At 51.5% G+C, this 27,049-nt stretch overlaps 3 protein-coding genes across 4 annotated transcripts in view; all 3 read right to left on the bottom strand.

The window, feature by feature from the left end:
• The window catches only part of YJEFN3 (YjeF N-terminal domain containing 3), a 12,786-nt gene extending 5,350 nt beyond the window's left edge, over positions 1-7,436 (bottom strand). For both annotated transcript variants that reach the window (XM_033082162.1, XM_033082163.1), the window contains exons 1-4: positions 7,333-7,436; positions 3,934-4,042; positions 1,461-1,571; positions 609-722 (exon numbers count right to left, since the gene is read on the bottom strand). In XM_033082162.1, the coding sequence (XP_032938053.1) occupies positions 609-722; positions 1,461-1,571; positions 3,934-4,042; positions 7,333-7,379 (381 nt within the window). In that variant the 5' untranslated portion in view covers positions 7,380-7,436. The remainder of the gene's footprint in view (positions 1-608; positions 723-1,460; positions 1,572-3,933; positions 4,043-7,332) is intronic.
• A 1,872-nt stretch (positions 7,437-9,308) lies between these two features.
• NDUFA13 (NADH:ubiquinone oxidoreductase subunit A13) lies at positions 9,309-13,625 on the bottom strand. The gene is made up of 5 exons (XM_033082169.2): positions 13,478-13,625; positions 13,295-13,373; positions 12,414-12,485; positions 11,141-11,210; positions 9,309-9,464 (listed from the first exon to the last, which is right to left on the bottom strand). Exons 1-5 carry the CDS (start codon positions 13,569-13,571, stop codon positions 9,345-9,347), a joined length of 435 nt encoding a protein of 144 aa, XP_032938060.1. The 5' UTR covers positions 13,572-13,625; the 3' UTR covers positions 9,309-9,344.
• A 7,860-nt stretch (positions 13,626-21,485) lies between these two features.
• GATAD2A (GATA zinc finger domain containing 2A) overlaps positions 21,486-27,049 on the bottom strand; it is a 55,609-nt gene continuing 50,045 nt past the window's right edge. Inside the window, exons 10-12 of the mRNA XM_042780041.1 lie at positions 25,364-25,653; positions 23,777-23,954; positions 21,486-21,911 (exon numbers count right to left, since the gene is read on the bottom strand). Coding sequence (XP_042635975.1) covers positions 21,781-21,911; positions 23,777-23,954; positions 25,364-25,653 — 599 coding nt within the window. The 3' untranslated portion in view covers positions 21,486-21,780. The remainder of the gene's footprint in view (positions 21,912-23,776; positions 23,955-25,363; positions 25,654-27,049) is intronic.

Raw genomic sequence — 27,049 nt, 5'->3', positions numbered from 1 at the left:
GGAAAAGAGAGAGAAAAACGGGAAATTTGGGGGTGGGGAGGGTAAAAAAGGGAAGGAAAAGAGGGAAAAATGGGGAGCGAAAAAAGGAAGGAAAAGAGGGATAAACCAGGGGGGATTTGGGGTTCAAGGAAAGGAAAAGAGAAGGAAAAGAAGGAAAAACGGGGATTTTGGGAGAGCAGAAAAAAGAGGAATAACCAGGGGGAATTTGGGGTTCAGGGAGGGAAAAAAAGGAAGGAAAAGAGGGAAAAATGGGAATTTTGAGTGAATGAAAAAAAGGAAGGAAAAGAGGGAAAAATGGGAATTTTGAGTGAATGAAAAAAAGGAAGGAAAAGAGGGAAAAATGGGAATTTTGAGTGAATGAAAAAAAGGAAGGAAAAAAGGGATAAACCAGGGGGATTTTGGGGTTCAGGAAGGTAAAAAAGAGAAGGAAAAGAGGGATAAATGGGGAGCAAAAAAAAAAAAAAAGGAGAAGAGGGGTAACCAGCGGGATTTTGGGGTTCAGGGAGGGTAAAAAAGGAAGGGACAGGGGACACCCCGGGGGGTTTGGGGTCACCCCGGGGGTTTGGGGTCACCCCGGGGTTTGGGGTCACCCCGGGGTCTGGGGACACCTCGGTGGGCAGGTAGGACAGGAAGGGAATGTCCATCTTCTCGCACTGAGTGGTGAAATCCTTGAACAGAGGGTCCGGGGAGCGCCGTGGGTAGAAGATGGTGGGCTCGTAATCCTGGGGGGGAAATGAAAATAAAAATTAGAATGAAAATGAAAATAAAAATTAAAAAAACTATATCAATATCAAATCAAAAATACTGAAAGGGGAGTGCTGGGAGGAGGGGATGAAGGGCAGGATGAGGATGAGGATGAGGATGAGGATGAGGATGAAGATGAAGATGAAGACGAAGATGAAAATGAAGATGAAGATGAAGGACAGGATGAGGATAAAGATGAGGATGGGGATGGGGATGAGGAGGAGGATGAAGGGCAGGATGAGGATGAGGATGAGGAGGGGATGAAGGGCAGGAGGATGAGGATGATGATGAAGATGAGGATGAAGATGAGGATGAGGATGGGATGAAGGACAGGATGAGGATGATGATGATGAAGATGAAGATGAAGGGCAGGATGGGATGAAGGACAGGATGATGATGAGGATGAGGTTGAGGATGAGGAGGAGATGAAGGGCAGAATGAGGAGGAGATGAAGGGCAGGAGGATGAGGATGAGGATGAGAAGGAGATGAAGGACAGGATGAAGATGGGATGAAGAGCAGGATGAGGATGAGGATGAAGATGAAGGACAGGATGAGGACGAGGATGAGGATGAGGATGAGGATGAGGATGAGGATGAGGATGAGGATGAGGATGAGGATGGGATGAAGGGCGGGATGAGGATGGGATGAGGATGAAGGACAGGATGATGATGAGGATGAAGATGGTGATGAAGGTCAGGACGAGCAGGGTACCCACGAAGCAGCGCAGGTGCCGGGCACACACCAGCCCGATGGCCCCGGTCTGGGCCGGCCCGCACAGCACGAGCAGCGTGCGCTGGCGGCGGGGCAGCGACAGCAGCGGGAACGCCTGCGGGGACAGCGACAGCGACAGGGACACGGTCACACAGGGGTGGCACTGCCACTGTCACACAGCAGCGACGGCAGCGGGAACGCCTGCGGGGACAGCGACAGGGACAGGGACACTGTCACACGGGGTGGCACTGCCACTGTCACACAGCAGCGGGAACGCCTGCGGGGACAGCGACAGCGACAGGGACACTGTCACACGGGGGTGGCACTGCCACTGTCACACAGCAGCGACGGCAGCGGGAACGCCTGCGGGGACAGCGACAGGGACAGGGACACCGTCACACGGGGGGTGGCACTGTCATACAATGCCCAGGGAGGGATGGAGGTGGCACAGGGAGCGGGATGGGATGGGATTGGAATTGGAACTGGAATTGGAATTGGGATTGGAATTGGAACTGGAATCGGAATTGGAATTGGAATTGGAATTGGAACTGGAATCGGAATTGGAATTGGAATTGGAATTGGAACTGGAATTGGAATTGGAATCAAAATCGGAATTGGAATTGGAATTGGAATCAAAATCGGAATTGGAATTGGAATTGGAATTGGAATTGGAATTGGAACTGGAATTGGAACTGGAATTGGAATTGGAATTGGAATTGAAATTGGAATTGGAATGGGAACTGGAACTGGAATTGGAATTGGAATTGGAACTGGAATTGGAATTGGAATCAAAATCAGAATTGGAATTGGAATTGGAATCAAAATCGGAATTGGAATTGGAATTGGAATTGGAATTGGAACTGGAATTGGAATTGGAATTGGAATTGGAATTGGAATTGGAACTGGAATTGGAATTGGAATTGGAATTGGAATTGGAATTGGAATTGGAACTGGAATTGGAATTGGAATTGGAACTGGAATTGGAATTGGAACTGGAATTGGAATTGAAATGGGATTTATAGGGTTGGATTTATAGAATTGGGATAGGGATGGGCTGGCATCCACAGCAGGATTAGAACTCGGAGTGGGGTGGAACAGGAACCACACTGGGAGGAGAATGATGCCCATACTGGGATGAGGACAATGCCCATACTGGGATGAGGACAATGCCCATACTGGGATGAGGATGAGGATGGCTCCAGGGGTGGGATGGAGACGATGCCAGGGATAACACCCACAGGGAGCAGGGAAATATCTCGGGTAGAATCGGGGTAATGCCCGGGATACAATCAGGGAAAAGCCCACGCCGGGATCAGAGCGATGTCCCGGGTGGGAGCGGGATAACGCCCGGGCTGAGAGCAGGGAGATGTCCTGGGTGGCACCAGGAATCAGGGAAATGTCCCGGGTGGGCCCAGGCCGTGCCCGCAGCGCCCCCATTCCCGGGAGAGGGAAGGACAGAGGGAAGGAGGCTCTGGGCTCTGAGCTCTCAGGTTCTGTCTCTCCACTGACGGATTTTTTCCTGCTCACGGATCCTGGCTCGGGGACACGGCCCTGCTAGCCCGGGCCTGGCCCTGGACCAGCGCTGGCCACGCCACCAGAACGACCTGGAGTGGGGACAGGACAGGGGACACCACGGGGACACCACAGGGACACCACGGGGACACCACAGGGACACCGCGGAGACACCGAGGGGACACCGGAGCCGGAGCTGGGGTGTCCCTGAGGAAGAGGAGGATGCTGAGCCCCAGCCGGGGATGCAGCAGCACAAACATTCAACATTCCCGCAGCAGGGAAGGGCCTGGAAAAGCTGAGAGGGCGCCGAGCTCCGGGCACAAAGCGGCTCTTGATGATTCCTCCTCCTCCTCCTCCTCCTCCTCCTCCTCCTCCTCCTCCTCCTCCTCCGCCCCTCTGAGCTGTCCCCAGACTGTCCCCAAATCCCCGCGAGGTGTTCCCATCCACACGGGGTGTCCCAGCCCCTCTTGGGTGTCCCCATTCCCTCTGAGATGTCCCCAGTCCTGTCCCCAAATCCCCGTGAGGTGTCCCCAGCCCCGTTCCCAGCCCTGTCCCCAATGCCAGTGTGGTGTCCCCAAACCCTCTGGGGTGTCTCCAGTCCCTGTGAGGTGTCCCCGGACTTGTCTCCATCCCTGCTGGGTGTCACAGTCCCTCTGAGGTGTCCCCAACCACGGCGAGATGTCCCCAGCCCTGTCCTCAATCCCAGTGTGGTGTCCCCAGACCTGTCCCCATCCCCTCCGGGCTGTCCCCAGTCCCTCCTGGGTGTCCCCAGCCCTTCCAGGGTGTCCCCAGCCCCCCGTGGTGTCCCCAACCCCGTCCCCAATCCCTGTGAGGTGTCCTCATCCCCTCCTGGGTGTCCCCAGCCCCGTCCCCAATCCCAGTGTGGTGTCCCCAGCCCTGTCCCCATCCCCTCCGGGGTGTCCCCAGCGCCGTCCCCATCCCCTCCTCAGTGTCCCCAGCCCCACCTTGGTGACAGCCACGGCGCTGGCGTGTCCCCAGATCTCGATCAGCTGCTGCCGCCCGAAGCGATAATCCTCGAGCAGCTCCCGCTGCAGGGCCTCGGCCTCGGCCTGGCTGCGCGGGGACAGCGCGGTGACACCGCTGTCCCCAAACCCCGAGAGCACCCGGGACACCTCTGCACCCGGGGATGGGATTTGGGGACAGCAGGAGAGCACAGATGTCACACGGTGTCACATGGATGGAACATGGATGTCACACAGATGTCACACAGATGTCACTTGGATGGCACATGGATCTCACACGGTGTCACACTGATGTCACACAAACGTCAAACAAATGTCACACGATGTCACCAAGTTGGCCCCGGTCCCTTTCCCCGTTCCCTGTTCTCTGTTCCCGTTTCCCTTTCCGTGTTCCCTTTCCCCGTTCCCTTTCCCTGTTCCCTGTTCCCGTTTCTCTTTCCCTTTCCCGTTTCCCTGTTCCCGTTTCCCGTTTCCCGGTTCCCGTTTCCCTTTCCCGTTTTCCTTTCCCGTTTCCCTGTTCCCTTTCCCTGTTCCCATTTCCCATTTCCCGTTTCTCGTTTCCCTATTCCCTTTCCCTGTCCTGTTCCCTTTCCCGATTCCCATTTCCCGTTTCCCTTTCCCTGTTCCCTGTTCACTGTTCCCGGTTCCCTTTCCCTGTTCCCTTTCCCGGTTCCCGTTTCCCGTTTCCCTGTTCCCTTTCCCGGTTCCCGTTTCCCTTTCCCTATTCCCGTTTCCCATTTCCCATTTCCCATTTCCCATTTCCCGTTTCCCGTTTCCCTTTCCCGGTTCCGTAATTCAAACCGAGCCGCTCTTGCTCCGCCGGGCCGGGTCCGGCAGCTCCGCGATCATCGCTGCCCTCTGCCGGCTGCACCGGCGGGGAACGGCCCGGGCCGAGCCCGGAGCATCCCCGGGACCGGGGAACCGAGCTCAGGGGGATCCGGTACCGCCGGTACCGAACCTGAGCCCCCCGGACCGGGGGAACCGAGCTAAGGGAGATCCGGGATGGAACCTGAGCCCCCCGGGACCGGGGAACTGAGAGGAGCAGGGGGCGATCCGGTACCGCCGGGACGGAATCAGAGCCCTGAGAGTCGGGATCCCGGCGGTACCGGGGGGACCGAGAAGAGCTGGGGGGGTCCGGTACTGCCGGGATGGAAGCAGAGCCCCCCGGGACCGGGGAACCTGGAGGAGTTGGGAGGGTCCGGTACCGCCAGGATGGGATCAGAGCCCCGAGGGACGGGATCCCGGTGGTACCGGAGGGATTGAGAGGAACTGGGGGGCTCTGGTACTGCCGGTACCGCCGGGATGGAATCAGAGCCCCGTGGGACCGGGGAACAGAGAGGATCTGGGGGGGATCCGGTACCGAGAGGACCGAGAGGAGCTGGGGGCGATCCGGTACCGCCAGGATGGAATCAGAGCCCCACGGGACGGGATCCCGGTGGTACCGGGGGGGTTTCAGAGGATCTGGGGGGGCCCGGTTCCGCCGTACCCCGGTTTGGGGGGTGGAACCATCGCCCCCCGTTCAGAGCCAGCCCCGGGAGGGGACACGGGGGAGCTGAGGGGTCCGGGTTGGGGTCCCGGGTTGGGGTCCCGGGTTGGGGTCCCGGGGTGCAGAGCGGTCCCGCCCCACCCAGGCTGTCCCCACGGACCAGCCGTGTCCTGGCAAAACCCAAAAATCCCTCGGTCACTCCAGCAGGACCCCAACAAGCTCCTGGTTCTCCCACATCCCATCCCTTGGGTGTCCTGATGAAGCTGCCAGGAAAACTTCATCCCAAAAATCCCAAAAATCCCAAAAATCCCAAAAATCCCAAAAATCCCATCCCATCCCATCCCATCCCATCCCATCCCATCCCATCCCATCCCATCCCATCCCGTCCCTGTCCCCAATCCTTTGGTGCCCTCTAGTGAGTCCCAGCCCTGTCCCAGCCCCACTCGGGGGGTCCTGGTGACAAAATCTGGGCAGCAAAAGGGGCGAGGAGGGACCGAGTGGGGCCGGACCCCCCCGTGGCGAGCGGGGGTGGCCGGGGGTGGCCGTGCCCAGCTGTGTTGTCACTCGCCCAACAAAAGGCGCGGTTCCGCACGTCCGTTCCCGGAGCAGATTGTCCCCAATCGCTGCTGGCAGGGACACTCCTGGCCCCGGCCCCGCGCTGGCTCCGCCGCGCTGGCAGCGGCCCCGGGCGGGGACACGGCCGGGGCTCCCCGGAGCGGATCCAGCTCCGAATGCCAGCTCTGAATGCCAGCTCTGAATGCCAGCTCTGAATGCCAGCTCTGAATTCCAGTTCTGAATCCCAGCTCTGCATCCCAGCTCCGAATGCCAGCTCTGAATCCCAGCTCTGAATCCCAGCTCTGAATCCCAGCCCTGAATCCCAGCTCTGAATCCCAGTTCTGCATCCCAGTTCTGAATCACAGCTCTGAATCCAAATTCTGCATCCCAGCTCAGAATTCCAGCTCTGAATTCCAGTTCTGAACCCCAGCTCTGAATTCCAGCTCCGAATCCCAGCTCCGAATCCCAGCTCTGAATTCCAGTTCCACATCGCAGTCCCTCCATCCCCGCCCTACATCCCAGTTTCCCATTCCAGTTCTGAATCCCAGTTCTGCATCCCAGTTTCCCATCCCATTTTCCCATCCCAGTTTCCCATCCCAGTTTCCCATCCCAGTCCCATTCCCCGCTCCCGTTCCGCCGCTGCCCCCCGGCACATCCCGGCCGCGGGATCCTCCCGTGCCCTCCGCGTGTCCCCGGTGTCCCCAGGGTCCTCATCACTGCCCGTCCCCCTGTCCCCGCTGTCCCCTCTGTCCCCCGCTGTCCCCGCTCTCCCCAGTGTCCCCATCCCGGTGTCCCCTCTCCCCCCTCTGTCCCCGCTGTCCCCGCTGTCCCCGCTGTCCCTGATGCCGCCTCTGTCCCCGCTGTCCCCGCTGTCCCCTCTGTCCCCTCTGTCCCCGCTGTCCCCTCTGTCCCCGCTGTCCCCGCTGTCCCCGCTGTCCCTGATGTCTCTGATGTCTCTCATGTCCCCTCTGTCCCCTCTGTCCCCTCTGTCCCGCTGTCCCCGCTGTCCCCTCTGTCCCCTCTGTCCGCGCTGTCCCCTCTGTCCCCGCTGTCCCCGCTCCCCTCCGGCCCCCGGAGCATCCCCCCGCAGCCATGGCGACCCGCGATGCGGTTGCTCCGGTAACGGCGGCTCCGTGGGTACCGAACCCGCCCCGGACCCGGGGAACACCCGTGGGGACCGGGACCCTGCCCGGGGGGTTCGAACCGACCCGGAGGGGCTGGAACCGACCCGGGCCAGCTCGGGGGTCCCGGCACCGGGGAACGGGGCCCGTCCCGGGGCAGCCCCGGAGCTCCCGGCCGGTTCTACCGGGGATGCTCCTCGTGGGGACCCCCGGGCTCACCTGAGGTACCGGGGCGGCTCCCGGGAGGGGCAGGACGCGGAGCTCATGGTGGGGAGAGGGGCGGGAGCGGCGGCGGAACCGAACCCTCGGCAGGAGCGGACCCCCGGGAGCTACGCGGAGCCTCCGGTTGGATCGGACCCGGTGGAATGCTCGAGGTTCGGAACCTCTGGCTGGACTGGATCCGGTGGAACGGCGGAGGAACCGAACCCTCGGCAGGACCGGACCGGGTGGGAGCTGCACGGAGCCTCCGGTCGAACCGGATCCGGTGAAATTGCTGAGAATCCTCCGGTAGAACCGGATCCCCGGGAATGCCGAAGATGCTCCAACCGGACCGGACCCCTCGGGAATGCCGAGCTCTCTCCGGTCGAACCGGATCTCCCGGAATGCCGAGGTCCCTCCGGTCGAACCGGATCCCCGGGAATGCCGAGGTCTCTCCGGTCGAACCGGATCCCCGGGAATGCCGGGGTCCCTCCGGCCGGACCGGCGGTGCCGCCCGGGGGGAGGCGGCTCCGGTGCCTCCGCCCCGATCCCGGTCCTGTCCCGCCCGTGGGTCTCGCCCCCGGGAGTTCCAAACCGTGATGGAATTTTGGTGTTTTCCCAGCGGGATCGGCATCCCCGGGAGCGGGGGACACGCGGGGAGAGGGACACGGACACGGCCCCTCCCTCCAGCCCGAATTCCCAGGAAAATCCGCCGGGAGCTGCCGAATTCCCGGGACAGAGAGAGAGAGAGGGTTGTCCAGAGAAATCCCAAAGGGGGATCCCGATCCCAAAGGGGCTCCCCAATTCCCAAAGAGGGATTCAAATTTCCAGGGGGTTCCCAATTCCCAAAGAGGGATTCCCCAGTTTCCATGAGGGTTCCAAATTTCCAAGGTGGGTTCCCCAATTTCCAAAGGGAAATCCCAATCCCATAGGAGGATCCTCAATTTCCAGGGGAGTTCCCAATCCCAAAGGGGGTGAATCCCAGTCCCAAAGAGGGATCCCAATTTCCAGCAGGGATTCCCAATCCCAAAGAGGGATCTCAAACCCAAACAGGAATCCCCAATTCCCAGGGACAGCTCCCAATCCCAAATGGGGGATCCCAAATTTCCAGGGGGATCCCAATCTCAAAGAGGGATTCCAATTCCCAGCAGAAATTCTCAATCCTGAATGGGGATCCCAATCTCAAGGGGAATCCCAATCCCAAAGAGGGATCCCAAATTTCCATGGGGATCCCAAATTTCCAGGGGGATCCCAATCTCAAAGAGAGATTCCAATCCCAAATGGGGAACCCCCAATTCCCAGGGACACTTCCCAGTCCCAAATAGGGGATCTCAATCCCAAAGAGGGCCCCAATTTCCAGCAGGGATTCCCAATCCCAAAGAGGGATCTCAATCCCAAAGGAGAATCCCAATCCCAAATGGGGGATCCCAAACCCAAAGAGGGTCCCAATTTCCAGCAGAAATTCCCAATCCCAAATGGGGGAATCCCCAATTCCCAAAGGGGAATCCCAATCCCAAAGAGGGGTCCCAAATTTCCAGGGGGATCCCAATCTCAAAGAGAGATCCCTATCCCAAAGGGGAATCTAAATTTCCAGCAGGGATTCCCAGTCCCAAATGGGGAATCCCAATCCCAAAGAGGAATCCCAATCCCAGATGGGGGATCTCAATCCCAGAGGATCCCAATTTCCATCAGAAATTCCCAATCCTGAATGGGGGATCCCAATCTCAAGGGGGATCTCAATTTCCAGCAGGGATTCCCAATCCCAAAGAGGATCCCAATTCCCAGTAGGAATTCCCAATCCCAAATGGGGAATCCCAAACCCAAAGGGCAATCCCCAATTCCCAAGCACAGTTCCCAACCCCAAAAAAGATTCATCCATTTCTTTTATTTATTAATATTTATTAATTATTAATGAACAGAAGTTGCAACAAGCTCGGGATGGGAAAGCTCCAGGAAAAGGAGGGGAAAGCTGGGAAAGGGCAGGACAGGCAGGATTTGGGTTTTTTTGGGGTTTTTTTTGGGGTTTTTTGGGGTCAGACGTAGTTCTGCAGCCCGAACTTCTCGCGGTCCAGCTCGGCCGGGGGCCGCAGGAAATAGAGCTCCTCGGGGGTGGGGGGCACCCAGCGATCCGTGTGGAAACAGGACTCACCCACCTGGGAAACGGGAAACGGGGCGGGAATCAATGGGAATCACCAGGAATTGGGAGGGGAATCACCGGGAATTGGGAGGGAAATCACCGGGAATCGCTGGGAATTGGGAGGGAAATCACTGGGAATTGGGAGGGAAATCACCGGGAACTGGGAGGGAAATCACCGGGAATTGGGAGGGAAATCACCGGGAATTGGGAGGGGAATCACCGGGAATTGGGAGGGGAATCACCGGGAATTGGGAGGGGAATCACCGGGAATTGTGACAGGAATTGTGATGGAAATCACCGGGAATTGCTGGGAATTGGGAGGGAAATCACTGGGAATTGTGACAGGAATTGTGCTGGGAATTACTGGGAATTGTGATGGGAATTATGATGGAAATTACCGGGAATTGTGCTGGGAATTACTGGGAATTGTGATGGAAATCACTGGGAATTGTGATGGAAACTGTGTTGGGAATCACTGGGAATTGCTGGGAATTGTGCTACGAGTCACTGGGAATTGTAATGGAAATTACCAGGAATTGTGCTGGAAACAACCAGGAATCACTGGGAATTGTGCTGGGAATTACTGGGAATTGTGCTGGAAATCACTGGGAATTGTGCTGAGAATCACCAGGAATTCTGATGGAAATTGTGATGGAAATTGTGATGGAAATTGTGATGGAAATTGTGATGGAAATTACCGGGAATTGTGCTGGAAATCACTGGGAATTGTGATAGAAATCACTGGGAATTGTGATGGAAATCACTGGGAATTGTGCTGAGAATCACCAGGAATTCTGATGGAAATTGTGATGGAAATTGTGATGGAAATTACCGGGAATTGTGCTGGGAATTACTGGGAATCACTGGGAATTGTGATGGAAATCACTGGGAAATGTGATGGGAATTATGATGGAAATCACTGGGAATTGTGATGGAAATCACTGGGAAATGTGATGGGAATTATGATGGAAATCACTGGGAATTGTGCTGAGAATTACTGGGAATTGTGATGGAAATTGTGATGGAGATTATCGGGAATTGTGCTGGGAATTACTGGGAATTGTGTTGGGAATTGTGATGGAAATCACTGGGAAATGTGATGGGAGTTGTGCTGGAAATCACTGGGAATTGTGATGGGAATTACAATGGAAATCACCAGGAATTGTGCTGGAAACAACCAGGAATCACTGGGAATTGTGCTGGGAATTGTGCTGAGAATCACCAGGAATTGTGATGGAAATTGTGATGGAAATCACCGGGAATTGTGCTGAGAATTACTGGGAATCACTGGGATTTGTGATGGAAATCACTGGGAATTGTGCTGAGAATTACTGGGAATCACTGGGAATTGTGCTGGGATTTGCAGCAGGAGCCGCCCCAGGGCCGGATTGGGGAAGGGGCTGCACTGCCCCAAATTCCAGAGGGATTCTCCCAGCCTGGGGTGACCCCAAATCCCATGGGATCTCAGAGGGGCAGCCCCCCTTTCCTACCCATTATTCCCATGGGAATCCCAAAATCCCATTATTCCCATGGGAATCCCAAACCTTCCAGTCTGAAATGATCCCACATTTCCAGGGGATCCCAAATCCCTCAGGATGGATCCCACAAATCCTTTGGGATTCCAGGATCCCATGGGATCTCAGAGGGGCAGCCCCACCCTTTCCCTCCCATAATTCCCCCCCAATCCCGAACCTTCCAGCCGGGAACGTCCCGCATGATCTTGGCCTCCTCGTCCAGGTTCTGCCGCAGCATCCGGAGAGTTCTGTGGGACAGAGGGCAGGGAGAGGGGATCCCAATTCCAGAGGGGATCCCAATTCCAGAAGGGATCCCAATTCCAGAGGGGATCCCAATTCCAGAGGGGATCCCAATCCCAAAGGGACCCCAATTCCAGAAGGGATCCCAACCCCAGACTGGAGCCCAACCCCAAAGGGATCCTGATTCCAGAGGGGATCCCAGTTCCAGAGGGGATCCCAATTCCTGAGGGATCCCAATTCCAGAGGGGATCCCAATTCCAGAGGGATTCTAACTCCAGAGGGGATCACAACCCTAAAGGGACCCCAATTCCTGAGGGGACCCCAGTCCCAAAGGGATCCCAACCCCACAGCGATCCCAATTCCAGAGGGGATCCCCCCAAGCCCAAAGCGATCCCAACCCCAAAGGGATCCCAATTCCAGAGCAGATCCCAACCCCACCCAAGGGGATCCCAACCCCAGAGGCATCCCAATTCCTGAGGGGATCCCAACCCCAAAGGGATGCCAAATCCAGAGAGGATCCCAATCTCAAAGGGGGATCCCAATCCCAAAGAGATCCCAATTCTAGAAGGGATCCCAACCCCAGAAGGATCCCAATTCTTGAGGGGATCCCGATCCCAAAGTGATCCCAATCCTAAAAGGGATCCCAACCTCAAAGGGATTCCAATTCCAGAGGGGATCCCAATTCCTGAGGGGATCCCAATTCCTAAGGGGATCCCAGTTGCAGATCCCCCAGAGGGATCTCAACCCCAAAGGGGATCTCAATTCCAAATGGATCCCAATCTTAAAGGGATCCCAATCCCAGAGGGGATCTCAATCCCAAAGGGGGGAATCCCAACCCCAGAGGGATCCCAATTCCAGAGGGGATCCCAATTCCTGAGGGGATCCCAATCCCAAAGGGATTCCAATTCCAAAGGGGATTCCAACCCCAAAGGGATCCCAGTTCCAGAGGGGATCCTAATTCCAAAGGTGGGAATCCCGATCCCATAAAGGAGAGATCCCAGTCCCAAGGGGATTCCCAGAGGTGATTCCAGTTCCCAGGGGGATCCCAACCCCATGAGGGGGATCCCAATCCCATACAGGGGGATCCCAGTCCCAGAGGGGGATCCCAATCCCATACAGGGGGGTCCCAATCCCATGAGGGGGTCCCAGTCCCAGATGTGATCCCAGTTTCCAGGGGGATCCCAGTCCCAGGGCACCCCGCATTCCCGTACCTGCGGTCGGACTCCGCCTGCAGCAGCGGCATCAGCGCGATCCGAGCCTCGAGCTCCTCGATCAGCAACCGCCTGCAGCGGGACGGACTGGGAATGGGACTGGGGGAACTGGGAGGGACTGGGGGAACTGGGAATGGGACTGGGGGAACTGGGAATGGGACTGGGGGAACTGGGAGGGACTGGGATTGGGACTGGGAGCACTGGGAGGGATTGGGAATGGGACTGGGGGAACTGGGAGGGACTGGGAGCACTGGGAATGGGGGAACTGGGAGGGACTGGGAATGGGACTGGGGGAACTGGGAGGGACTGGGAGCACTGGGAATGGGACTGGGGGAACTGAGAGGGACTGGGAATGGGACTGGGAGCACTGGGAGGGACTGGGAATGGGACTGGGGGAACTGGGAGGGACTGGGAATGGGACTGGGGGAACTGGGAGGGACTGGGAATGGGACTGGGGGAACTGGGAATGGGACTGGGAGCACTGGGAATGGGACTGGGGGAACTGGGAGGGACTGGGAGGGAGTGGGAATGGGACTGGGGGAACTGGGAGCACTGGGAATGGGACTGGGGGAACTGGGAGGGACTGGGAATGGGACTGGGAGCACTGGGAGGGACTGGGGGTGCTGGGAATGGGACTGGGATTGGGGACACTGGGAATGGGACTGGGGGCACTGGGAATGGGACGGGGGGCACTGGGGACTGTGAGAACTGGGGGGCCCGGGGGGCACTGGGAGGTTCCCAGAGCCATAAGCGCAGGGAGCCCCGGGATAACCGGAACACCCGAATACCCAGGATAACCGGGATAACCGGAATACCCGGGATAACCGGGATACCCGGGATACCCGGGCCGGGCATGCCAGCTGCGGGGCTCGCAGCATCACCTGCGCTCACGGTTCCACTTGACCAAGGTGTAGTAGCCGAGCAGGAGGCTCCCGACGCCGAGCGCGAACAGGCTGTACCCTGCGGGCCGTGAGGGCGGTGAGGGCGGTGAGGGCGGTGAGGGCAGAGCGGGGGCCCTCAGCGCCAGGCCCCGCCCGGCCCCGCTCCCTCCCCTCCGGGCTCACCCGAGAGGCCGCGCCGCGGGAGGTGCCGCTTGTAGTCGATGGGGCCGTACCCGCCCGGCGGGGCCATGTCCTGCTTCACCTTGGGCGCCGCCATTGCGGCGCTGATCGATGACGTCACAGCGCCGCTCGTGACGTCACAGCGCCGCGCCCAGTTCCCGCGCGCGGGAAACTCACGTGGTGCAGTCACGTGAGCGGCGGGGACGCGGCTTAAAGGGGCAACGCGCGTTTAAAAGGGCAATGCCACAGGTGGGGTGGCAATTTGGGGGGGGGCATTGGGGTCACCCGAGGGGCTCAGAGCCCCCCGTGGTTCACTGGGATACTGGGGAGCTGAATGATGTGGACCCCAGTGTGACCCCACCACTTCCATCCCAATCTTTGGCTCTGCTGCTTCCCAATCCCAGGAATTCCCGGGAAATCCCGGCAGCTCCAGGTGTATTTACCTGTGCCTGACCCCACCCGAGGATCCTGAGGATCCCGCCAGGAGCAGGGAAAGGATCCCCAGGATCCCCCAGGAGCCTCTGGATACCTCTGCCATCTCCAACTGAACATTCCCAATGACCCCATCCCATCCCACCCCATCCCATCCCATCCCATCCCATCCCATCCCATCCCATCCCATCCCATCCCATCCCATCCCATCCCATCCCTTTTCCCAGGAATGTTTTCCAGCCCCGGCTCCGGATCGAGGTCGCTGTGTCCCAGCTCTAATCCCGCCCTAATCCACCAGGATTTAGGGGTTTGGTGGATGGGGGAATTTCCGGTGCCAAACCTGAGTTATTCCCAATCCTCAGGGATTTTGGGCATTCCCAGAGGGATGGATCAACAGCTGAGTCAGGCAGGATCCATCAATTCCTTGGGATCACCTTCAAACCCAACGGGATCCATCAATTCTTAGGGATCATCCTTCCACACAATGGGATCAATTTATCCCTTGGGATCATCTTCACACCCAACAGGATCCAACATTTTCTGGGATCTTCCCCCAATCCAAAAGGATCCATCAATTCCTTGGGATCTTCCACCCAACAGGATCCACCTCTTCCTTGGGATTGTCTTCCCAACCCAACAGGATCCAGCAATTCCTTGGAATCATCTTCCCAACCAACTCAATGGGATCCAGCAATTCCTTGGGATCTTCTTCCCAAGTCAACAGGATTCATCAAATCTTTGGGATTCTCTTCCCAACCCAACAGGATCCATCAATTCTTTGGGATCATCTTCCCATCAAACAGGATCCATCAAATCTTTGGAATCATCTTCCCATCAAACTGGATCCTTTAATTCCTTGGGATCATCTTCCCAACCCAACTCAACGGGATCAGGATCCATCAATTCCTTGGGATCATTTTCCAATCCAAAGGGATCAATCACTTTTCTGGGATCATCCTCTTATCCAATGGGATCCTTTAATTCCTTGGAATCATCTTCCCAACCTAACTCAACAGGATCCATCAATTCTTTGGGATCATCTTCCCACCCAGTGGGATCCAAGAATTCCTTGGGATCATCTTCCCATCTCAACTCAACAGGATCCAGCAATTCCTTGGGATCATCTTCACACTCAATGGGATCCATCATTTTCTGGGATCATTTTCCCATCCAATGGGATCCTTTAATTCCTTGGGATCATCAGATCAGGATCCATTAAGATTCCCCAGCAATCCCACAGGAGCTGCCCATGGAAAACTGGGCTGAAAAATCCCAAATATCCCAAATTTCCCGTCCTTCCAAGCTGGGCTTTACCCAGAGCGGGATCCATTCCCTAATTCCTTCTTTTCCCAATCCTGCAGCTCCTGTGACCGGGAATTTGGGACAATTCCATGAGAATTTGGGACAATTCATGGGAATTTGGGATAATTCATGGGATTTCAGGAAAATTCCATGGGAATTTGGGATAATTCATGGGATACAGGACAATTCCATGGGAATTTGGGATGATTCAATGGGATTTCAGGATAATTCCTTGGGAATTTGGGATAATTCCATGGGAATTCCCACGTGGCCATGGCTCTTCTCAGGCTGCTGAAGATGCTCCAAGAACTCAGATTTTATCCAGAACTGGGAGAAAAAATAAATCTGGGAATGTCCTTGGCCTGTTCTTCCAGAGAGAAACGATCCAACGGCTCCGTGAGTTTTCCTGGAATGTTCAGATGAGCAAGAATTCCAGGTGGGAATGAACAAGAGTTTGGATTTATGGATTCTTTGAAATTCCACGAAAATTCCGCAAAAATTCTGGATTTTTGCTGCCTTCTTTTCCTGTTCTTCCGTCTTTTTTTTTTTTTTTTTTTTTTTTTTTTTTTTTTTTTTTTTTGGGAGGAGATCCAGCTCTGCTTGGGTGATCCATGAGATGCATCCTCATCCCCAAAATCCTGGGAATTTGAGGCAGGAATTTCTCTGTTTATTGTCATTCCAATTCACACCCCAAATTATTTAATTATTAATTACTGATTGTCAATTCCGGATCCTTCCGCTGGTGAGAATTATTAAACTTTGGGATTTATTCCAGAATATTTTGAGTCACAACAAATCCAAGGAAAGAAAATCCCACCCTGTTCTCCCTCCTTCCCAAAGGAAAGGGAAAAATAAGCCAAATTTGGATTTTTTTTCCAAAATCTCCTGAAATTTCCTCCATTTCACCCCCTCCTGCAGCCCGAATTCCCAGTTTTCCATCTGGGATTGAATTTGGGGAATTCAATTCCAATTCTTCCCCAAGAAAAAGGGATAATTGGCTGGGAGAATCCACAGGGAAAGGAATAATTCCTGAAATGGAATAAAACCCAATCCCAAACCTGCTGGAATTTTGGATTTCCCACTTTTTCCTCAGGAATGGCGGGCGCAGAAATCCCTGGAATATAAAAAATTAATGAAATCACCTTTTTTCCAAGCTGGGAATGCTGAGGAAGAAAAGCCTTGGATACAAAAAAAAATATTCCAAACCCTTTTTTCCTTTTTCCTTTTTTTCCCCATGGCGAAAATCCAAATCCCAAAATCCAACAAAAACCACACGGCTCCCGAATTCCACTGCGGGAATTTTCCCATGAAAATCCGGGATTATTTTTTTTTTTATTATTATTATTATTTCACAAGTTGCTAAAATCTAAAGTACAACGGTGCTTCCTCGTTTATCCGCGGTGTCCTAGAAAAAAATCCCAAAATCCCGGCGGCTCCGAGCGGGAATTTTATGGCTTTAGGGACCCCCTGGATCCGGGAGCCGGAGCCCCCCGGAACAGCTCATGCAGCAAAGCTCGGGAAGAGCAGGAAAATGGGATCCAGGATCCTGAGGGATCTGTGGGAATTGAAGGGTTGGGGGGTGTTCCCATGGATCCCAGAGATCTCTGGGAGTTGGGAATTCCAAAAGGGATCCAAGAGATCTCTGGGATTTGAGAATTCCAAAAGGGGATCCAAGAGATCTCAGGGATTCCAGAATTCCAAAAGCTTGAAGGATTCCAGAATTCCAAAAGGGATCCAAGAGATCTCAGGGATTCCAGAATTCCAAAAGCTTGAAGGATTTGGGAATTCCAAAAGGGATCCAATAGATCTCAGGGATTCCAGAATTCCAAAAGGGGATCCAAGAGATCTCAGGGATTCCAGAATTCCAAAAGGGGATCCAAGAGATTTCAGGTATTCCAGAATTCCAAAAGACTGATGGATTTGGGAATTCCAAAAGGGATCTCAGAGATCTCAGGGATTTGGGAATTCCAAAACGGGATCCAAGAGATCTCTGGGATTTGGGAATTCCAAAAGTGGATCCAAGAGATTTCAGGGATTCCAGAATTCCAAAAGCTTTAAGGATTTGGGAATTCCAAAAGGGGATCCAAGAGATCTCTGGGATTTGGGAATTCCAAAAGAGATCCAAGAGATTTCAGGAATTTGGGAATTCCAAAGGGGATCCCAGAGATCTCAGGGACTCCAGAATTCCAAAAGGGGTCCAAGATATCTCAGGGATTCCAGAATTCCAAAAGGGATCCAAGAGATCTCCAGGATTTGGGAATTCCAAAAGGGGATCCAAGAGATTTCAGGGATTCCAGAATTCCAAAAGGAATCCAAGAGATTTCAGAGATTCCAGAATTCCAAAAGGGGATCCAAGAGATTTCAGGGATTCCAGAATTCCAAAAGCTTGAAGGATTTGGGAATTCAAAAGGGGATCCAAGAGATCTCAGGAATTTGAAAATTCCAAAAGACTGATGGATTTGAGAATTCCCAAGGGGATCCAAGAGATCTCAGGGATTCCAAAATTCCAAAAGGGATCCAAGAGATCTCAGGGATTCCAGAATTCCAAAAGCTTGAAGGATTCCAGAATTCCAAAGGGGATCCAAGAGATCTCAGGAATTTGAAAATTCCAAAAGACTGATGGATTTAGGAATTCCAAAGGGGATCCAAGAGATCTCTGGGATTTGGGAATTCCAAAAGGGATCCAAGAGATCTCTGGGATTTGGGAATTCCAAAAGGGATCCAAGAGATTTCAGGGATTTGGGAATGCCAAAGGGAATTCAGGGGCCTCAGTGATTCCAAAAATCCAAAATTCCAGAAATCCAAAAACCCCTCAGGAATTCAGGAATCCCAAAATGGATCCAACAGCCTCAAGGATTTGGGAATCCCCAAAGATCTCAGGAATTCAGGAACGCTGAGGGTGATCAGGTCTCAGGGATTCCAAAATTCCAGAGGGGATCCAAAAGCCCTCAGGAATTTGGGAATCCCAAAGATCTCAGGAATTTGGGAATCCCAAAATGGATCCAACAGCCTCAGGAATTCAGGAATCTCAAAGATCTCAGGAATTTGGGAAACCCAAAATAGATCCAACGGATCTCAGGGATTCCAGAATCCCAAAGATTTTAGGAATTTGGGAATCCCAAAGATCTCAGGAATTTGGGAATCCCAAAATGGATTCAATAGATCTCAGGGATTCCAGAATCCCAAAGATTTCAGGAATTTTGGAATCCCAAAGATCTCAGGAATTTGGGAAACCCAAAATGGATCAAATGGATCTCAGGATTCCAGAATCCCAAAGATCTCAGGAATTTGGGAATCCCAAAATGGATCCAACAGATCTCAGGGATTCCAGAATCCCAGAAGGGATCCAAAAGACCTCAGGGAATCCCAAATCCCAGAGGGAATCCAGCAGCAGGAATAAACCCAAAATTTGTTCCCAAATTCCCCCCCTCCTCCACCATTCCCAAACATTTCCCTTCCAGGGCAGAATTCCATGATGGGAATTTTCCATTTTATTTTTTCCCCCTTTTTTTTTGGTGTTTTCTTTCTTTTTTTCCTGGAAAAAGGAGACTGGGAAGAGGTTTGGAAAATCTGTATTGAAGAGTTGGAACAACTTTGAATCTGAACCATCCCAATCCCAAAAAAAAAAAAAAAAAAAACCAACCCAAAACAAAACAAAAAACCCATGGGAACATGGAATTTTCTGAAGGAAAAACCATTCTGGCATTCCAACATGGAATCTTTTCCCAGATCCACCCCAAATTTGGCAGAAATGCAGCTGGAATAAAAAGAAATCCTCAAAATCTGTGGCAACATTCCAAGGAAAAACTGGGAAAAACCACGTCAGAACCAGGCTGGATCCCAGAAACCTCATTCCAGGCTGGAATTTGGATTTTTCCAGCCTCATTCCAGGCTGGAATTTGGATTTTTCCATCCTCATTCCAGGCTAGAATTTGGATTTTTCCAGCCTCATTCCAGGCTGGAATTTGGATTTTTCCAGCCTCATTCCAGGCTGGAATTTGGATTTTTCCAGCCTCATTCCAGGCTGGAATTTTGATTTTTTTCAGCCTCATTCCAGGCTGGATTCTGAGTTTCAGCCCCATTCAATAAATATTTTGAATTTTCAGCCCCATTCCATAAATATTTTGGATTTCCAACCTCACTCCACAAAATGGTTTTGGTTTTTTCCAGTTTGGATTTTGGGTTTTCCAACCTCATTCCATGCTGGATTTTCTCTCCCTTTCCAAACAAATCTCTCCCAAATATTTTTATTTGGGATTTCTCCTGAATTATCCATCCAAAACAAAATCAGGATGGAACATTTGGAAGTGTGGACACAGAGATTTGTTTGGATTTTTAATTCCTAATCTTTCAATTCCAACATTCCCTGATTATTTTAACAATCTAGAGTTGGCTGAAATTCCAATTTCCAAGAGAATTCTGCTGGGATCCAGAAAGTTTTGATGTTGTTTTAATCCCATTGCTCCCCTTTCATTCCCTGGTTTCTTTTTTCTTTCAGGAATCATCCAAACACTGGGAATAAACCAATCCCTAAAATAAAATTTGGATTTTAATTGGAGGAATTTTGTTGGGATTTTTTTTTTTTTTTGGGAATAAATGAACTTTTTCCAAATGTTGGTATCCATGAGAAAAAAAATTAAAAACCCTGGAGAGGGAAATTCCCCCTGAACCAACCCTAAAAAATTCCATGTGGGAAAGGAATGGCAACTTTTCCATAAAATCCCATGGAATTTATGGAATTCCACATCATCCCTCTGTTGGCATCTCCCAATCCAAGCTTGGAATGAAAAGAAAACTCCAAATTCCAAAATTCCAACCCAATTCCCACATTTGAGTTCTTCACACCCCAAAATTTGCATCCGGGTGGGAATTCCGGGGGTTTTTATTCCAACAAATCCCAGTTTGGAAAACGAGTTTTTGTTGAGTTTTTTTTTTTTTTTTTTCCTAAGCTAAATCCCTAAATATTGAAACAGGAAAAATGGGAAAAGTGGGAAAAGGGAGGGGTTTTGTCACTTGGATCTGAGGGGGATGATCCCAAAGGAATTCTTGGCTTCAGTGATTCCTAAGAAAATAAATCCGGCTTTTCCTGAATTTTTTTCCCCTCCTCTTTTTTTTTCTTTTTTCTTTTTTTTTTTTCTTAATATATAGATCTCTAAATTATATATATTTATAATTTCCCCAAGAAAATTTCCCAAAGAATTCTTCTAAGGCCTGGAATTCTGCCCCTTGGATTTGTCTGGAATTCGGGAAGAAGCCCAAGGGAAAAAAAGGATGAGAAATCAAAAGAAAACCAAACTGGCCCCAGGATGGATTTTGGGTTGAACCTCTGGAATTCCCAAAATAAAAAATATATGGAAAACTCCATCCCAAATGGATACAGGAGCATGCTGGGGATGCCTGGAAGAACTTGAATCACGGAGGGAAGGATTGGGAATGGTCGGAATTCCCGGTGGGAATCGCTCCCAACCCTCCCTGTCTGCATCAGCTTCTGGAATTCCTATAAATTTTGGAATAATATCCCTCAAAACAACAACAGAAAAAAAAAATAAAATAAAATAAAAACCAACCTAACCAACCCTCCCCAAAAGGAAAAAAAAAAAAAAAAAATTCCCACAAAGTTTCGCTTTGGAGTCTCTGGGAAACGTCGGGAAGGCCCAAAATTCGCGGGATGAGAAAGAACCAAAGTTGGGTTTTTTTTTTTTTTGTCTCTCAAGGTTTGGGAACTACCAACGGTTCCAAAGTCTATTCCAAGCAGAATCCAAGAAAAAAAAAATAAACCAAAAAGTGGGAATTCTCCCGCAGCAATTCCCACTTCCCAGCCAAGTTTTGGGCGGCAGCCGATCCCTAAGGAAAGAGAAAACGAAAAAAGAAGAATCCAACCAAACCATCGCGAACCGGAACGGGGAATTTTTGCACTTTTTTCTTCATGGAATTTTCAGGAATTTGGGGATTTGCTGCCTGAATTCCCAGCTGGGAGAGGAGCAGGGAAAAGGAGCAGCCATGAACTCGGCTCACTAAACGCAGGATGGGGCTGGAATTCCTCTGTCCACGCCCCAAAATTCCGGAATTCTGGAGCGTTCCCGGCAAAAAGTTCGGCGTCGGTGGCGAAGGCAGAGAGAGGAGGAGTCGCTGAGTCCTTTTATTTTTAATTTTTTTTTTCTTTCTTTTTTTTTTTTTTTTTTTTTTGGTGGTGCCAAAAAAATAATTCCAAAACTAAATACGGAAAGAAAGCCAACCAAAAAAAAAAAAAAAAAAAAAAAGAAAAAAATTAAATTTAAATTTAAGGAATTCTTCCCCCCCCTTTTTTTTTAAATTTTTTTTTGCCTCCTGCCAGCTTCCATGAAAAATCTGGGAGCCAACGGAGCCGGGAGATTCGGCCACCCCGACGCGGCAGGGACGGATGAGGAGTGGTGGAGTCGCATCCTAGAAAAGCCTCGGGGCGTTTATCCAGCTGGGATTTTTTTTTTTTTTTTTTTTTAAAGCAGGTTCCACGGAATTGTGGTAGAAAAAAAAACCAAAAAAAAAAAAATAAACCAAGGATGGCAGAGCCTGGCAGAGTCCTCCCTCGGGAATTATTTCCACGTGGCCGACTGTGGGATGGAGCGGGGCGGGATCATATCCAGCAGGTACTCGCGTTGCCGCTCCACGGCCGAGGCCGATTTGTGCACGGTCAGAGCGGGGCTGACGAAGGGCAGGGCCCCACCTGCAGGGAAAAAAGGGAATTCTGCAGTTAGGGAGTCGTGGAATAGCTCAGGAATGAGGGGAGATAATGAAAAAAATAATGGAACAGCAGGATTGAAATATGGATTATCCCAACGGGATCTGGCGCATTCAGGTTCCAAACTCATCCCGATAAACGCAAAGGTTTTGGATCAAAAATCAGGATTTGAGATCTCTGGAATTATGGAATGGCTTGGGAATGAGGGGAAATAATGAAAAAAATAATGGAAAATTAAGATTTAAGCATGGATTATTCCAGAGAGATCTGGCGCATTCAGGTTCCAAACTCATCCCAATAAATGCAAAGGTTTGGGATCAAAAATTAGGATTTGAGCTCTCTGGAATTTTGGAGTCATGAAATGTTTCAGGAATGAGGAGAAATAAAGAAAACAAAGCCACAATAAATAAAACTAAAAAAAAAAACCAAGAAGCCAAATCCTCATGGAAAACGGAATTTAAATATGGATTATTGAGATTTATGCACGGTCAGAGCGGGGCTGACGAAGGGCAGGGCCCCACCTGCAGGGAAAAAAGGGAATTCTGGAGTTAGGGAGTCATGGAATAGCTCAGGAATGAGGGGAAATAAAGAAAAATAAAACAGAAAATTGAGATTTTAGAATGGATTATCCCAGTGGGATCTGGCACGTTCAGGTTCCAAACTCATCCCAATGAACGCAAAGGTTTTGGATCAAAAATCAGGATTTGAGATCTCTGGAATCACAGAATGACTCAGGAATGAGGGAGAAAAATGAAAAAAATAATGGAAAATTGAGATTTTAGAATGGATTATCTTGGTGGGATTTGGCGCATTCAGGTTCCAAACTCATCCCGATAAACGCAAAGGTTTGGGATCAAAAATTAGGATTTGAGCACTCTGGAATTATGGAGTCATGGAATGTCTCAGGAATGAGGAGAAATAAAGAAAAAAAGCCAAATCTTCATGGAAAAGTGGGATTTAAATGTGGATTATCCCAATGGGATTTGGCGCATTCAGGTTCCAAACTCATCCCAATAAACACAAAGGTTTGGGATCAAAAATTAGGATTTGAGCTCTCTGGAATTCTGAAGTCATGGAATGTTTCAGGAATAAGGAGAAATAATGAAAAAAGAAGCCAAATCCTCATAGAAAAGTGGGATTTAAATATGGATTATCCCAGCAGGATCTGGCGCATTCAGGTTCCAAACTCATCCCAATAAACGCAAAGGTTTTGGATCAAAAATCAGGATTTGAGATCTCTGGAATTTTGGAGTCATGGAATGTCATGGGAATAAGGGGAATAAAGAAAAAAAAAGTCAAATATTCCAGGAAAAGCAAGATTTAAACATGGATTATCCCAGTGGGAGCTGGTGCATTCAGGTTCCAAACTCATCCCAGTTTTGGATCAAAAATCAGGATTTGAGTTCTGGAATTTTGGAGTCATGGAATGTCTCAGGAATGAGGGGAAATAAAAAAAAGAAAAAATTTTTAAAAAAGAGCCAAATCCTCATGGAAAAGTGGGATTTAAATATGGATTATCCCAGCAGGATCTGGTGCATTCAGATTCCAAACTCATCCTGGTTTCAGATCAAAAATCAGGATTTGAGCTCTCTGCACTCAATTTTTGAAGTGATGGGTGAAATTTTTGTGGGAATAAAATAATCCCAAGAAATCCATCAGGAAAATTCCCACTAAAACTTTCTTTCCACCCTTTAAAATTTGCACCAGTTTCACATTCCCAGCAATAAATAAACTCTTCTCACACTCAAAAATCGACAAGTTAACCAAAAAAATCTCAAATTAACACCCAAAACCCAGGATTTTTTTTTCCAAATAATCCCCCAAAAATGCAGATTTTTGGGCTGCCATACCTGTGCTGATGGGGTTTTTCTTCCAGGCTCCTGCAGTGCCCTTGCTGCCCGACCTCTCGGCGTGTTTGCCGGGCCGGCTGCCGAGGGCGGCGCTGCCCGAGGAGCTCTGGAGTTTGGGAGAGGGGCTGAAGGTGTGCAGGACCCCTCGGGAAGCACCTCGGGACATCTGGCTGGAACTCTGGCAAAAAACACCAAAAAAAAATGAATGATGGATGAAATTTGGGATTTGATGATCTTTGGGATTGGATGATCTTTAGGATTTGCTGATTTTTGGCACTGGCTGATCTTTGGGATTGGCTGATTTTTGGCACTGCCTGATCTTTAGGATTGGCTGATTTTTGGGATTGGCTGATCTTTAGCACTGGCTGATTTTTGGCACTGGCTGATATTTGGCATTGCCTGATCTTTAGCACTGGCTGATTTTTGGCACTGGTTGATATTTGGCACTGGCTGATTTTTGGGATTGGATGATCTTTAGGATTGGCTGATCTTTGGGTTTGGCTGATCTTTGGGATTGGGTGATCTTTAAGACTGGCTGATTTTCGGCACTGGCTGATCTTTAGGACTGGCTGATCTTTGGTATTGGATGATCTTTGGCACTGGCTGATTTTTGGCACTGTCTGACTTTTAGCATTGTCTGATTTTTAGCACTGGCTGATCTTTGGGTTTGGCTGATCTTTGGAACCGGCTGATTTTTGAACTGGTTGATTTTTAGCACTGCCTGATCTTTAGGATTGGTTGATCTTTGGCACTGGCTGATCTTTGGCACTGGATGATTTTTGGTATTGGCTGATCTTTGGCAGTGGCTGATCTTTGAACTGGTTGATTTTTAGAAGTGTCTGATCTTTAGGACTGGCTGATCTTTGGGTTTGGCTGATCTTTAGGATTGGCTGAGCTTTGGCACTGTCTGATTTTTAGCACCATCTGATCTTTGGGTTTGGTTGATTTTTGGAACTGGCTGATCTTTTGGATTGGCTGATTTTTGGGTTTGGTTGATCTTTAGGATTGGCTGATCTTTAGGACTGGCTGATCTTTGAGTTTGGCTGATCTTTGGCACTGGATGATTTTTGGGTTTGGCTGATTTTTGGAACTGGCTGATTTTTGGCACTTGTTGATCTTTAGGATTGGCTGATCTTTGGGTTTGGCTGATCTTTGAACTGGTTGATTTTTAGCACTGGTTGATCTTTAGGATCAGCTGATCTTTAGTTTGGCTGATCCTTAGGATTGGCTGATCTTTGGCACTGGCCGATTTTTAGCACTGGCTAATCTTTGGGTCTGGCTGATCTTCAGGACTGGCTGATCTTTTGGATTGGTTGATCTTTAGGATTGGCTGATCTTTGGGTTTGGCTGATCTTTGGGTTTTGCTGACCTTTGGAACTGGCTGATTTTTGGCACTGGCTGATTTTTGAACTGGTTGGTCTTTAGGATTGGTTGATCTTTGGGATCGGCTGATCTTTGGGTTTGGCTGATCTTCAGCACTGCCTGACCATCACAAAACCACCAAACCACCCAGAACCCATCCCTGAGAGTTTGTCACTCACCCCTTGGGACCCCTCCCATCATCCCCCCACTCCTCACCCCCCTCACCTGCTTGAGCGCGTGGTGCTGCCCCACGGGCTCGGCCTTGGGCTGCCCGGGCGGGGCCGTTTGCTGCAGGATCCTCTGCTCGATCTCCTGCTCCTGCTGCAGGGCCTTGACGAAGGCGGCCTTGAGCCGGTTCGTGTGCTCGGCCTTCAGGGCCTTCTTCTGGTTGGAGGCCATGCAGGTCTCGCACATGATGGTGCCGTTCTTCTCCTCGCGCCAGCGGCACGTGAAGTCCGTGTGGCACTGCGCGCACAGGTAGGGCTCGCGGCAGGACGCGGCCACCGCCACCTTCCCTGAGGGACAGACACGGGGGTTAGCTCTAGTGTCACCTGTCCTGAGGGACAAACTCCTGGGATTGGTCACCAACACCTTCCCTGATGGACAAACACCTGGGATGGGCCATGGTCACCTTCCCTGAGGGACAGACACGGCCAGTTAGCTATGGAGTCACCTTCCCTGAGGGACAGACACGGCCAGTTAGCTCCACTGTCACCTTCCCTGAGGGACAGACATGGGAGTCAGCTCTAGTGTCACCTTCCCTGAGGGACAGACATGGCCAGTTAGCTATGGAGTCACCTTCCCTGAGGGACAGACATGGCCAGTTAGCTATGGAGTCACCTTCCCTGAGGGACAGACATGGCCAGTTAGCTTTAGAGTCACCTTCCCTGAGGGACAAACTCCTGGGATTGGCCATTGTCACCTTTCCTGAGGGACAAACATGGCAGGTCAGCTCTAGTGTCACCTTCCTGAGGGAGAAACTCATGGGTTTGGCCACCAACACCTTCCCTGAGGGACAAACATCTGGGATTGGCCACTGCCACCTTCCCTGAGGGACAGACATGGGGGTCAGCTCTAGTGTCACTTTCCCTGAGGGACAAACTCCTGGGATTGGCCATTGTCACCTTCCCTGAGGGACAGACACGGCCAGTTAGCTTTAGAGTCACCTTCCCTGAGGGACAAACTCCTGGGATTGGTCATTGTCACCTTCCTTGAGGGACAAACTCCTGGGATTGGTCACCAACACCTTCCCTGATGGACAAACACCTGGGATTGGTCATTGTCACCTTCCCTGACGGACAAACTCCTGGGATTGGCCACCAACACTTTCTCTGAGGGACAAACATGGCAGGTCAGCTCTAGTGTCACCTTCCTGAGGGACAAACTCATGGGTTTGGCCATCAACACCTTCCCTGAGGGACAAACATCTGGGTTTGGCCACTGCCACCTTCCCTGAGGGACAGACATGGGGGTCAGCTCCACTGTCACCTGCCCCGAGGGACAAACTCCTGGAATTGGCCACCAACACCTTCCCTGAGGGACAGACATGGGGGTCAGCTCTAGTGTCACCTTCCCTGAGGGACAGACATGGGGGTCAGCTCTAGTGTCACCTTCCCTGAGGGACAGACATGGCCAGTTAGCTATGGAGTCACCTTCCCTGAGGGACAGACATCTGGGAGTGGCCACCAACACCTTTCCTGAGGGACAAACATGGCAGGTCAGCTCTAGTGTCACCTCCCTGAGGGACAGACACTTGGGATTGGCCATTGTCACCCACCCTGAAGGACAGACATGGCCAGTTAGCTCCACTGTCACCTTCCCTGAGGGACAGACTCCTGGGATTGGCCACTGTCACCTTCCCTGAGGGACAGACATGGCGGGTCAGCCCTGGTGTGGCTTTGTTGCAGTTTC

The sequence above is a fragment of the Catharus ustulatus genome, chromosome 29, assembly GCF_009819885.2.
Source record: "Catharus ustulatus isolate bCatUst1 chromosome 29, bCatUst1.pri.v2, whole genome shotgun sequence".
Classification (NCBI taxonomy): domain Eukaryota; kingdom Metazoa; phylum Chordata; class Aves; order Passeriformes; family Turdidae; genus Catharus; species Catharus ustulatus.
Note: the sequence above shows the minus strand (reverse complement) of the source record. Positions and strands in the feature narration are given on the sequence as shown.

Bases quoted from the DNA above. Each gene is read 5' to 3' on its own strand.
- NDUFA13 (XM_033082169.2), bottom strand. From the start codon at position 13,571: ATGGCGGCGCCCAAGGTGAAGCAGGACATGGCCCCGCCGGGCGGGTAC. The intron at 11,211-12,413 runs GTACGGGAATGC...TCTGTCCCACAG, and splicing joins CAGGCGGAGTCCGACCGCAG to AACTCTCCGGATGCTGCGGC. The intron at 9,465-11,140 runs GTTCGGGATTGG...CCCGTTTCCCAG, and splicing joins GGGACGTTCCCGGCTGGAAG to GTGGGTGAGTCCTGTTTCCA.